The 12532-nt window shown below is 38.8% G+C and overlaps 3 protein-coding genes across 5 annotated transcripts in view; all 3 read right to left on the bottom strand.

The window, feature by feature from the left end:
- Positions 1-2350, bottom strand: part of znf1035 (zinc finger protein 1035) — a 48612-nt gene extending 46262 nt beyond the window's left edge. The window contains exons 1-2 of the mRNA XM_077576778.1: positions 2002-2350; positions 1700-1769 (exon numbers count right to left, since the gene is read on the bottom strand). The gene's annotated coding sequence lies outside the window, so the exon portion shown is untranslated. The remainder of the gene's footprint in view (positions 1-1699; positions 1770-2001) is intronic.
- Positions 2351-2667: 317 nt separating this feature from the next.
- On the bottom strand, positions 2668-6322 carry LOC144058377 (chemerin-like receptor 1). Of its 2 annotated transcripts, none has more exons than XM_077576805.1 (3): positions 5274-6322; positions 3926-3988; positions 2668-3817 (listed from the first exon to the last, which is right to left on the bottom strand). In XM_077576805.1, exons 1-3 carry the CDS (start codon positions 5332-5334, stop codon positions 2880-2882), a joined length of 1062 nt encoding a protein of 353 aa, XP_077432931.1. In that variant the 5' UTR covers positions 5335-6322; the 3' UTR covers positions 2668-2879. The 2 variants fall into 2 exon arrangements, with proteins under 2 accessions (XP_077432931.1, XP_077432930.1); XM_077576804.1 differs by having other exon boundaries at positions 2668-3988; positions 5274-5456; positions 5548-6322.
- Positions 6323-6648: 326 nt separating this feature from the next.
- Positions 6649-12048, bottom strand: fpr1 (formyl peptide receptor 1). Of its 2 annotated transcripts, XM_077576809.1 has the most exons (4): positions 11913-12048; positions 9687-10828; positions 7947-7987; positions 6649-7038 (listed from the first exon to the last, which is right to left on the bottom strand). In XM_077576809.1, the coding sequence occupies exons 2-3, from the start codon at positions 10815-10817 to the stop codon at positions 7985-7987; spliced, it is 1134 nt and encodes a 377-aa protein (XP_077432935.1). In that variant the 5' UTR covers positions 10818-10828; positions 11913-12048; the 3' UTR covers positions 6649-7038; positions 7947-7984. The 2 variants fall into 2 exon arrangements, with proteins under 2 accessions (XP_077432935.1, XP_077432934.1); XM_077576808.1 differs by lacking the exons at positions 6649-7038; positions 7947-7987 and having other exon boundaries at positions 8037-10828.
- Positions 12049-12532: the final 484 nt, after the last annotated feature.

The following is a 12532-nucleotide window of genomic DNA, read 5'->3' as shown; positions in this document are numbered from 1 at the left end:
CGTTTTTCAGTAATCAACAATAGAAAATGGTTAGTTTCACCCAAATGCTCTGTTTTGAAACAAAAAACGGAGAAATCAAGCTTTTTGTGAAACGATATTATTTCATGCACGCTAGTGAATTTGACACCTTTTTTCCCCCCATGAATGATGCCACAAACACCTAAACAGTGCTTCTGTAAAACACTACCACCAACAATGAAAAAGTGTTTTTTGATAGCAAAATACGTTTATTTACATTCAACAGTGTAACAATTTGACAAAACAATTTGGCAAACTATTTACAAATGTGTGCAACCATGGTACTATTTACAATTGTGTAGATTTCAAATACAGTTTTTCTTTTTGTAACACTCCCCTGCGTGCAAGTGGACGCAGCAGGATTTGCACAACAGATTAGTTTCACTGCGATGGCTCCTTAGCGTGCAGACGATACACTTTCTTGCCGGCCTTTTTTTCCGGGGAATAGAAAGTATATACTGCAGTGTGTGTTTAGCCATGTTGCCATCAAGTCTACTCTCAGGATCATGATACGGTGACGTTACGGTGGTGTCTCCGATGAATATGCATTGGACTTGGGGCACTCTTCGTCGTCCGATTGAACGTTCGCCTGAGCAGATGTGCTCGGTTGTGCTCCGCGTTTTCCGGCATTAGCATCACTAGCCGGTGAGGCTTTATGACGTGATCATAGCCGCCGCGTCAACGCTTCCAACTTCGGCGTCAACCTCGGAGTCACCATCATCATCATCGTCGTCATCAATGTGCTCTTTAGCATTGGTCGATGCTTTTCGTCTTTGAAAAAAATGCTCAAGCGTGAGCTACTTGCAACCGGTCGCCATTATGGCTTCCTCGGCCATTGTCCCCTCAACACTCTAGCTCCGCCTCACGTCTTCTACTGACGCCTACCCAATCTTGTCCAAAGAGAGTCATTGCTGCCATCTAGGGGCCAAAAATAGGCATTATACTAACGAGATCTGCTTGATACTTTCAGCACAGCTGGCCAAGGCTTTCCTCCACCAGTTTCCAAAAAAAAACAAAAAAACTTGGTGAACGTCTTTTAACGTATTTGGCGCTCCTCCGTAGGATTTTACTAAACATTATTTAACGTTTTTGCCAGTCAAAGAGTTAAGAGAAAAACAAATCTCACCGTACACAACTAAACAAAAACGTTGCAAAATGTGGATATACAGGTTATTTAACATACTTTCTGCCATCTAGTAAAAGAGCATTCAATTGTTCTGCCTGTCACCATCCATCACGACCATCAACAGATGAGCAACGTCGAGATATTTTTGTCATAAATAAAATTATTTCTAGCCCAATTAAGCAAAATAGAAAATTAGATCATAATGGATAATTTCCCATGGCACACCTCGTGATTTCTCGTTGCAATATGTAATAACTGGTTGGAAATCACTGCCATTAACACAAAAGGCTAAATGTTCTGGAGTAATAACCTTTTTACAATATACAACGTAAACGCCATTTTGAGGAGCACAGTTTCATATTTATTTATGTAATCAATGGATGATGCAGCATAACTCAATTAGGACATAACACCAGATGTCACTGAAATATAAGCCCGCATAATAATACATTTCACCAAACTAAAAACATAATCAAGAGCTGTACTGTACAAACATATTGAAAGCATGAAAAAAATGTCAGTAGTGCAGTATTAAAAATGTCTATAGTTATTGACCTGAACATCGCCAGAAGAAGACTCAGGAGCTCCCTTCCAGCACGGCCTGTTCTTGCTCTTCTCAGCGTATCTACGATACGAAAACCACAACCAAAGCGCAACATACACACGGTTTAAAGATTGAACAGCGAATGTGAGAAAGCAAGAACAGTGCTGTACGCCATCTTATTTCGGAGCTTTTGTCTGTCTGTTGCTCAGGAGCTATCAAGCGTTAGCCACCCTTAGCGTCAAATAACTGGCACATTTATATAAACAAAGTAATCTAACCAATATACCCCTAATTTAATTAAGACAGCACTTACCGCGGCATAGATCACATTTGTTGACAACCCAGAGCGATGTGTGTAGGTTCCCAATAATGCTAGTGCTAGCTGCTAGCTCACCGCTTCCTGCTACAGGCCGGGCCACTCAAAGATCCTGTCTGACGGGAAGATGGCGTCAAATTAGTTACGCACTAGCCACTGCACAACTCTCTTTATTTGGATTAAGCTAGTTTTATCCTAATACTATTTAATTAGAAGTATTAGCTATGTGTACGAAAGGCTAGTGATTTTTATATTTTCACTTGTAAACAAATACTTCATAAAAGCGGTCGTTGTATTTTAAAAATCAAAAGAAGATCTTCCCGTTTAAACATCTCTTGAGCGTTATCAGCATGGCGAACCAAGAAAACTGCTCTCTCTCTCTCTCTCTCTCTCTCTCTCTCCATGTCAAATTATTTTAATCCAGACTCTGATTATAATACTTATGATGATACTACTACTACTACTAATAATAATAATAATAATAACGTTCTGGCCTATGATTAGCATGTATGGACATGGCAGGTTCTCATAGTGCTTGCATGAGTTTCCTCTTGGTACCCTGAATTCCTCAAACAAAAAGATGCAAGTTAGGTTCATTGAAGGCTTTAAATTGTCCACTGATTGTGAATGTGATTGTAACAACAAATGTCGATACTTGAAAGATGGCTTTATGCACAATTTAATTGTTTATTTTGCTAAGCATTTTAAGACAACATGCAAGAACATATTCACTAACATAAATTGTGCTAGTGTTTCAAAACATAGCCACCCAAACCAAGAATACAAACAATAAAAGCTAAGCAGGATTTTTTTTTTATTGCAATTGCTTGTAATGTAATGTTTCTGCATCTGCTGGCACCATTTTTTCGAGAAACTCAGACTTGACTATCTTCATTGCCCTGACTGGTTTCAACTGTTTTTGCATCCACATCAGCGCCCTCTTCCTGGAAAGCACGCTCAAGTACTTTCACAATAGATTTGCCAACTTTATCCTTGAAATCTTGTCCCATGAACACATAGAGCACTGGATTTAGGCAACTGTTGATAAACGCCAAACTCGTGGCTATTGGCAGCCCAAGCGTTATAACATTTAGCAATTCCACATTGAAATACTTGAAACTGATTAATTCCATTAAAACAAGGATGTGAAAGGGAGCCCAGCAGAGGAAAAAAACAATTATAACAGCAGCAATGATCTTAAAGGTGCGACTTGATTTGCTTGCCAGGTTGGGATTCTTTCTGAGGCGATGGATAATGGCAGCGTAACAGGAGACAATGACGGTGAAGGGGATAGCAAAACTCAGGAAGAAGCGAGTCACGATCATGGCCTGATGGCGAAACAGTTGCAGCTCTGGTGTGGCATTAGAAAATGCATAGTTGTTGAAGCAGTTAATGACTTCTTCACTAAAGAAGGACGGCCCTGTGTCCCTGAAAACGAAAAATGGAATGCTTAGAATCAGAGCGAGCACCCAAATGCACACACTCACACGGGAAGCCTTTTGGACACTGCGGTGGTTCTGGGCCCAAACAGGCAACAACACGGACAGGCATCGGTCAATGCTGATCACCATCAGGATGTAAACACTGGCGAACATGTTGAGGGCGCTAACTGTACTATTGAGCCTGCACATGAATGTGCCAAAGGGCCAGTGGAATTGTAGAGCGGTGTACGACACACTCAAAGGAAGGAAGGCTGTGAAGAGAAAGTCAGCCACTGCGAGGTTGAGGAACCAAACGGTGTTGACGGTTTTCTTCATCATGCATCCAGTTACATAGATCACCACGCCGTTGCCCAGCACGCCCAGGACAAAAGCTAGGGAGTAAAAGACAACTGACATGATGTTGAGGGAATGTATCAACTGAGCATATGGGAAGCTTGTTTGATTGCCAAAAAGGTCGTCTTGCTCATTGACGTTTTCACCTGTTGAGGTGGTTTCATTCATGGGAAAGACAGATGGAGTCGTGACCTCCATTGTCTTGAAACCTGCAAAAAATAACACGTTATTTTTTCCTCAGTCCAAATATCCTTCCATTACAGTTCATAATGATGTTGTTCACAGAATAAGCAATTGCGCAACATGCTGCAAGTTCCTCTGTTGACAATACTTCCTTATGTTGTCAACTCAAGTTTACTCACACCGATTTAGTAAAAGCCCAAAACATACAGATCTTGAATATGTCTTATTTATCTTGATAGTTTCAATCAAAATGTTAGGACATTGCGTGTGGTGTCCGCCAGGGGTCAGTATTAGGACCAACATCTTTATTTTCCCATTTATTGAAATATTTTTTTTTGATGATACAACTATGACCTCAAAATTAAAGAAAAGTATAAACATGGTTTGATAAAAACAGGTTATCAAGAAAAATAAATGACAAAACTAATGATATTTTGAAATGTTTGAGTACAAATTAATGGACTATATGCCACGGAGGAGGCGGGACTTCCAACTTCTGGGTTTTCACCCACCAACATTGTTTCCGTTCCCGGTTATGACGTAATTGGCCGTGTCCCAATACTAGCACGAACAGTTTTATGTAGCCTTTTATACTGCAATGACATTTGTGCCCATGGGCGGGTGAAATTACTGTAGGCGCGTTTGTTGCGCGGCGCGATGATGTGCGTGCAGTATTTGTCCACATTAGTTGTCATTATTATGATTTATTGCATGAGGGAGGTGGAAAGCCAGTATTGGGACGCGTCCAACAGTAACAGGAAACATTATTGCTGTGTGTTTTACGGAAGTCGGAAGTCCGTGGCTAACTAAAACTCCAAAAGTATTTCTATTCTGGCTAAAGTAAAACATTTTCTCAACCAGATATATTTGCACCTTCTTTACTGTTCATTAGTGTGACCATATTTAAACTATTGTTCAGAGGTTTAGGGAAACACCGATAAAAATTCCTTATACCCTCTGTTTGTATTGTGTAAAAAAGCTATGAGAGCAATCCACATTATCAGATATCTTCCCCATACAAATGCACTATTTCTACTACTATAAAAGTTAAAAATTGTTTGCTCTTGTAGAATCTAAAACTAAACAACTAATCTATAAAGCAAAAGATAATCTGCTGCCAGGTAATATTCAAAATATGTTGTCAAAAAGAGAGTGTGGCTATAATCTTACTGTATAAATAATATACTGTATATCAATTCACTTTTTAATTGAACTGCTGAAATAAATGAACTTTGTGACAATATTTAAATTTATTGAGATGCACCAAACCAAATAACGAGCTTTAATAATAACATACATACAGTACAGTACCTTTTTCAAAGCTCTCCAGTGGGGTGAAGATGCAGCAAAAGAAGAAATTACCCAAGCCCATTGCTCTGATAAAGCAACCGGCGTGATGACATTACCCACTTTGGGCAATCCGAATTCACATGCACTTCACTTTACGTGTGGTGTTTTCAGCTGAGGAGGTGGCTAGCCATGGATGGACAGGTGCTGTTGCCAAAGGGAGCAAAGACATGTATTTCCACAGGTACTTATTCATTTAGGAATAAAACCAATACATTTAGCTCTAACTATGCATTACCGAAGAGAGAATAACAGCCTATCTACACATGACCATCTTAGTCCATGGCAAAAAGTGTAACGAGAACGTCAAGGGAAGAGTGACCTACAGGCATAACAAATTAGAGTCGCCACCGTGTGGTGTGGTACCGTACTACCATAAATGATCATTTCTACATGTTGCTGTGGAGGATTCTGCATTGATAGACTGGGGCAGGATCTGGGGTGGACCACATATCTGGAGGTGTCTCGCTGTGGGGGTTCATTTCATCAAATGGCCTCTCATACTGTTTAAACCAACATGCTAAAGCATCTATTTAACATATGCCCACTTATATACTGCAAATACACTTGACTTCAGTTCTTGCCCTGCGGCCTGCCTGTATCAATTCCATGATTTTCCACATATGCTTTTTATCACAAGCAGGTTTCCAGTTTTGCCACTATCAGGCAAGCATTCCATATAAACCTCCCGACTCCTTGGTAAGCTTCCCTTTGCGTGTCCATCATGTTTTAGAATTTGAGGCCTGTCCAATCTCATCTCTGTCCAAACAGTGTCTCAATATTTCAAGAACAAAACAATCAGAATGAGGAATTGTTCAGTGTTTTAACACGGCATCTGGTTTTAGTCTCGGTTCAAATCTTGGCTCTTGGCTTTTGTTTAAAGAGATGAGTCCATGGCGTACATCTCCTCTTTGGCCCGACTAAGTCAGGCAGCATTGGCTCCAGTGCTATAAAATGTGCAAGGGTGGATTAATCAATATGTATACATTTGCAGAATACTGTAGGAAGTTTTGTCATGCAGTCATGAGTATCATACATTTTTTTTTTTGGGGGGGGGGGGTTAAATGTCCATATATTATGTATATACACAATATATCCTGGATGTAGTTGATTTTCTTTTCTTTCTTTTTTTTTTACAATACAATAATTCTTTAGAATTTTTTTGAAAAAAAAAACCCCACTTAAAATACAATAAATTAGAATTAATGTATTTTTATATTATTAATGTGTACAGGACTACATACAGTATACATATAGTGTTGCAACTGTATTGACCTTAAATCAATTAACCAATTCTATAATGTGTCAAATAAATTAAAACAAAAATAAAATGAATGAATAGATTTGATGAATTCATTTTAAGAAAAATCAGCAAAATAAATGGAACAAATATTACAGGACTCTAGATCATGGAACTCTTCGGTAGAGCACAGCGGGACCTAGGTGGCTATATTTTGCCCATTGCTGGCTACTGATTGACATTTCAACACAGTAGCCCCTTTCAGTTCCAACTAAAAAAAAAGAAGAAGCATTCATCGGTGCTGCTGTTTTGGTTAACAATGAAGTTCAACAATTTTTCCTGGTCAGACAGTTGAGGTGTCTTAAATGGATGACGTGGGCGAAGTTGACCTTCATAAAATTGTGGTAATATCCCGCTTGGTTGCGATCTTTATAACTGGATAATTGCTGGGTCTTGGTAACGGCTTCGATGTGGCAATTTTTCTGGGGTCTGTGTGAAAGAATAGGAACATTTCATGAGTGGTAACCATAACAGTCAACTCAAACAAACTAAAGTGAAACATGAGAAAATAAAGCCAGCAACGATGATCAGAAGCAGAAAAAGAGCCAAAAGACACATTTAAAAATCCTGAACACAGCAAAGCCAACACCAGACCGGAATAGACGGGAATTAGGCCCGCAAATAACCTGACCCTGACGGACACCATGGCCGCTTCTCAATAACAATATTCACATGATAGACCTTCAATTTTGGGTGCCTTGGACTTGGCAAGTTCAGAGTGGAAATATGATCTTTAGGAATGGAACAACTCTGAAAAACGTTTCACTGGTTGGAATCCGAGCAGATTTTATGATGCAACACAAGGCATCATGGGAGCGCTAGCAAAATGAAGGGCACGCAAGTCACCTGATGCAGTTTGTCTAAAGATGATGGGAATAACAGAAAATTTAGAATCTGGAGAGTTTACATAAACGCGGGCATAAAGCAGGCAAAACAAATAAGGTTTTGATCATGTCACAAGCAACTTAAAAATAGGGATCCCTAATGAAATTATTTAATCTAATAATGTATGAAAAATACCCCTTTGATGGTTAAATATAAAACGAACCAAATGGGGAAAAAACCTAACCACATAAAAACAAATGCAATAGAAATGTGTAATAAACAGTTCTCGTAAGCCACTCATTTATAAATCAACAATTTGGCTGTATGTACAATTTTAAATAGTACATACAAAGAATAATGTGGAAAAGTATCTTATTTTTTGGGCACTGTTTTGTTATGTAATGCATATATTAGTCAGAATATAATCATTAAAATATAAAAGTTACCTATAAAAATATCAAAATTAGTTTGACAGTATCATTATGCTCAATAGGAATTCAAAGAAGACTTACATGGATTTAAAGAGGCTGTAAGGTTGCGCCACTGGAGGTCACTAGAGAGAACACATGAATGGATGTTACACACCAGCTTCACTGAACGAATCCTTAAAGAACACTTTTATTGTACACGCATACTGTATTTATCATTTACATTTTTTTTTACATTACAATTAAGCTTTCATAGACAGGTCATGTGTTTTTATGTCCATACTCATTGACATGTTGAGTCCATAACTACGTTGGGGGACAAATGTCTCATCCAGCTGCCATTATGAATTACTGTATTGCATAATGCTGTTCAATGAAAAGGGTACGAAACAAAACAAAACAAAAAAACATTGTGAGAAAAATGCTATTCTTTGGATTGTGACAATATTCATTTTGTAAGTAAAGCCTTTAAATAATACTAACATAGACATGTTTTTTTTTTTTATAACATACAAAAGCATGCAGGAGATGCACTGAAGTTTATTCCAGTTATAGAGTAAGAAGACAAATATATGGTTGGGTTAAAAGTGCAAGTTTGGTTTTGTTATTGATTTGTATTATTTATTTATTCTAACAAAAAAAAAACTGCTTTTAGAGTGAAATGGCAATTAACGTACAGTTACTCCCTCATGTACTGTAATGGCCAAGTTGGTGCATCATCCACTAAATAAATCTACACCCTCCCACAAATACACACCGCTGTTTAGCCATTTGAAGAAAAAATAAAATAAAGTACGAATGGGCCCATTTCAACGAACCAAAACAGCAGTAGGCTACCGATGGATGTAAACAGTCTCGTTAATGAATTAAAGTGTGTTTCAAATGAGTGTTATTTTATGTGGAAACAAGATGATCAATGATGATTATTGTTTAAGTTGATTTTTGAAGTCCAGTTTCACTTGAATAAATTCTTAACTATCATTTCACAAAATTTTTATACACATGGGTTGTTAGTCTAAAGTTGCATCAGTTCCTCTTTGGACTGATCATACAGCTCAGTGGACACTGTAGCACGGTATTAAAATACACAATTTTCAAAATGTTTCAGCCTACAGATACATCACAGCTTGGTTACAATGTTTTGAACAGTCAGTGTAATCACATTGTAAATATCGTAGGTGTGGATTAGTAGCAGTTGAGGCAAAAACTGTGATTACAATGGGGAGCACAATTTTTGTTGAGTTAGGCCTGGCAGCTGTTTTTAACACATTTCTGGGTGCGGAATCCAAAACTGCTCTCATTTTTTGTACCATGTCATGTTTTTTAGCTATAGGATCGGCGTTTTCTTAACAAAATCTGAAATAAATGTATGTACACACCAAGATGGAATAGTTATAAGATTTGTCAACTCAAAAAACAACATGAAAAGAAATTGAAGTTCTGCCCATGGTTACAAGGTTAAGAGAAAAGTCAGTACGAATCCTCTTAATTATTACTTTGCTAGCTTCTGTTTATAGATATGGATAGTACTTACCTATTGGAGATACACCTCTCACGGCACAAACAAGTTATCATGTAGCTGATGAGTCAGCTTTTCTTACTACAGTCTTACTACAGCTAATCAGTGGAATATTGCTTATTTGGAAGGTAAGTTTGAGAGAAAAAAAACTGACTGCAATTTTGGAACCAGCATGCCAATTTTAGTTTTAATCAGCATAAAACTCTAAACAGAATTAGTTTTTCAAATAGTTCCCCAGTGTTATTTGTCATACAATTAAAAATGGCTATATACAAGTACAGTATCTAACATGGGCAACTTTATACCTCAGCTTCAGAAAGGGACTTGTCTTTGCTTCGACTGGTGACCATTGAGTTTGTATAGGTGTACGAGCGGGAAATCTCTTCCTGGAAAGCAGTCTCCAGTACTTTCAGGATGGATTTACGAACTTTATCCTTGAAATCTTGTCCCATGAACACATAGAGCAGCGGGTTGAGGCAGCTGTTGAGATAGGCTAGACTGGTGGTTATTGGAACCCCAATAGTGATGATGTTGTCCAATATTTCACTCTCATAGTCAGCGATATGATTGACCAACTCAATCAGAGCCAGAATGTGATAGGGAGCCCAGCAGAGGAAAAAAGTGGCAATGACGGCAGCGATGATCTTGAAGGGGCGACTCGATTGGCTGGCCAGGGTACGGTTCCTACGGAGGCGGTGGATTATCACAGCGTAACAGGACACGATGACAGTGAAGGGGACGACAAATCCCAGAAAAAAGCGAGTCATGGTCATGGCCTGGTGGCGGAAGTGTCGCAGCTGGGTCACATGCGGCGTGACGTAATCATCAGAGAAGGCGAAGTTGTTGAAGCAGTTGATGATTTCTTCATTGTTGTACGACGGCCCGGTGTCCCTGAAGATGAAGTACGGAGTGCTCAGAATCAGAGCCAGGATCCAAACACCCAGACTCACACACGACGCCTTCTGCACGCTGCGATAGTTCTGAGCCCACACGGGCCACACCACAGACACGCATCGATCAATGCTGATCACCATCAGGATGTAAACACTGGCGAACATGTTGAGGAAGCTCATGGTGCTGTTCAGCTTGCACATGAACTTGCCGAAAGGCCAGTGGAAATCCATGGCGGTGTAAGTCACGCTCAAAGGAAGGAATGCTGTGAAGAGGAAGTCGGCAACAGCCAGGTTGAGGAACCAAACGGTGTTGACCGTTTTCTTCATCTTGAATCCGGTGACCCAGATCACCACGCCGTTTCCCAACACGCCCAGGACGAAAGCCAGGCAGTAGACGATGAGAGACATGATGTTGAGAGATTGCCTGAGCTCGGCGTGGTCGTCCTTGTAGTCATACTCGTCATCGTAGAACGTGCCGTTTGAGACGCTGGGGTCAGAATCGTTTATATCGTAGTAAGGCGTCGCGCCCATTACGTCCATCATTGTCCTGAGACCTGCAACAGGAAAAAAGTACAGTTGTAATTTTTTGAGGATAAAGTTATCATAGTAAAGGACAAAGTCATAACATTCAGAGGTCTTAATTTGCAAAAATATAGAAAAAAATTACAAATTAAAAATATTACAAGAAAAAAATATGAGGAAAATTATTGTATAATCAGAAAAATATATTTTATGTACAGCATGTAATGTTGCAAGAAAAAGATAAGAGGTGTAATAAAAATCGACCCCCCCCATTTTTCCTCACATCAACATCATCACAGGTATGAGTATTTTACTGCTTTTGTAGAAATATTTTGCCAAGAATTACTCTTAATCACTCTTTTGTTGACTTTGTTCCATCATTAACTAAAATAATATTTTCTTCAACAAATGTAATATAATCTGCAATAAATGTGATGATGAGAAATATTTAGCAGGAAGGGAGAGAGAGAGAGAGGCTGCTTGTTGCGTTCATTTTGTTTGAGACGTTTGACTTTTACTTGTTATAATTACACTTTGAACAAAAATGTATTTTTTAAATCCCCCAAAATATACTTCTAATTATTTATCATCATCATTATTGTTATTATTATTATTATTATTATTAATTTGATTCCTTATTGGAAAAAATACAACTTTATTCTCAAAATATTGTGACAGTATTTTTCTTTAAATAGTATGACTTTATGCACATCACATTTTTATAATTTGTCGACTTTATTTCAATAGTACAGTATATATGCATGTTTTCCCCCTATGATGACCTCGTTCTAAGCTTATAAGCATAAATCGCTCAGTGGGGGGAAAACTTCATTCTACGCAAATGTGCAGTAATTCATGATGGCTGACAACTATAAACCAATTGTTTTTAAAGTTGAGCACATACAACACCCCCCCCCCCCCAAAAAAAAGAAAGCACTCAATTAGCCAGAACGAACCATCCCCTGCCTAATTAACACGTCTCAATCACACCAATTGAAAGTTCCAAAAGCGTCTTATTTACCCAAAACAACGATAACGAAAACAGTAACAAACAGTGCATTATAGACGGCGACTGTCATTAGCTGTATAAAAGAAAGAAAGAAAACGGCACAATACCTTCTACTGGTGCAGATGTGTGCGAAGCAGAGTTCTAACTTAACTGCTGCGTGCAAGCTGCAAAGCTCGACCCAGTCTCATGAAAATGTCTGACGTCATTGGCCACATCGAGGCGGGACCACAAGCACCCCTAAATCTACCCCCACTCGACGTACGCCCCCTCGTGCTGTTGTAATGTTTTTGTGCATTCTGCTCCTGTCTTGGAGAGATCAACGTTATGATATACAATGAAGTAAACACAAGTTGGCTGGAAGATAAAACACACGCATGCACGCACACCAACTATGTGAGGAGTTAGGACAAAACTGATGCCGTGCCACAACATGTCTTTTTTGTTTTTTGTTTTTTGAAGACGTATAAGAGCATTTGTAGTTTGGGAAAGTCCACAAATGAAAAGAAAAACACAATCAAACAAAGTGAATCATCAATTACGGTATGTTGAGATGCCAACCTGTGAGAGTGAGGAGCTGCTGTCTCTTGATTTGCACCAATCACGACGTGTTTTTCTCATCCTGAGCCGAGCTCATGTTTGCTTGAGGTTTACTCTAATTGCTGTGCGCTGACTTTGAAATGACATCTGGGCATGTAGGTAACATATTTGTAATGTACCCTTTTGGTGT

Source organism: Vanacampus margaritifer, chromosome 9 (assembly GCF_051991255.1).
Source record: "Vanacampus margaritifer isolate UIUO_Vmar chromosome 9, RoL_Vmar_1.0, whole genome shotgun sequence".
Classification (NCBI taxonomy): Eukaryota; Metazoa; Chordata; class Actinopteri; order Syngnathiformes; family Syngnathidae; genus Vanacampus; species Vanacampus margaritifer.
Note: the sequence above shows the minus strand (reverse complement) of the source record. Positions and strands in the feature narration are given on the sequence as shown.

Coding starts and splice junctions, on each gene's coding strand:
- LOC144058377 (XM_077576804.1), bottom strand. CDS start 5,334: ATGGGCTTGGGTAATTTCTTCTTTTGCTGCATCTTCACCCCACTGGAG. Junction 3,989..5,273: donor ACTGGAGAGCTTTGAAAAAG/GTACTGTACTGT, acceptor TATTTTTTGCAG/GTTTCAAGACAATGGAGGTC.
- fpr1 (XM_077576808.1), bottom strand. CDS start 10,817: ATGATGGACGTAATGGGCGCGACGCCTTACTACGATATAAACGATTCT.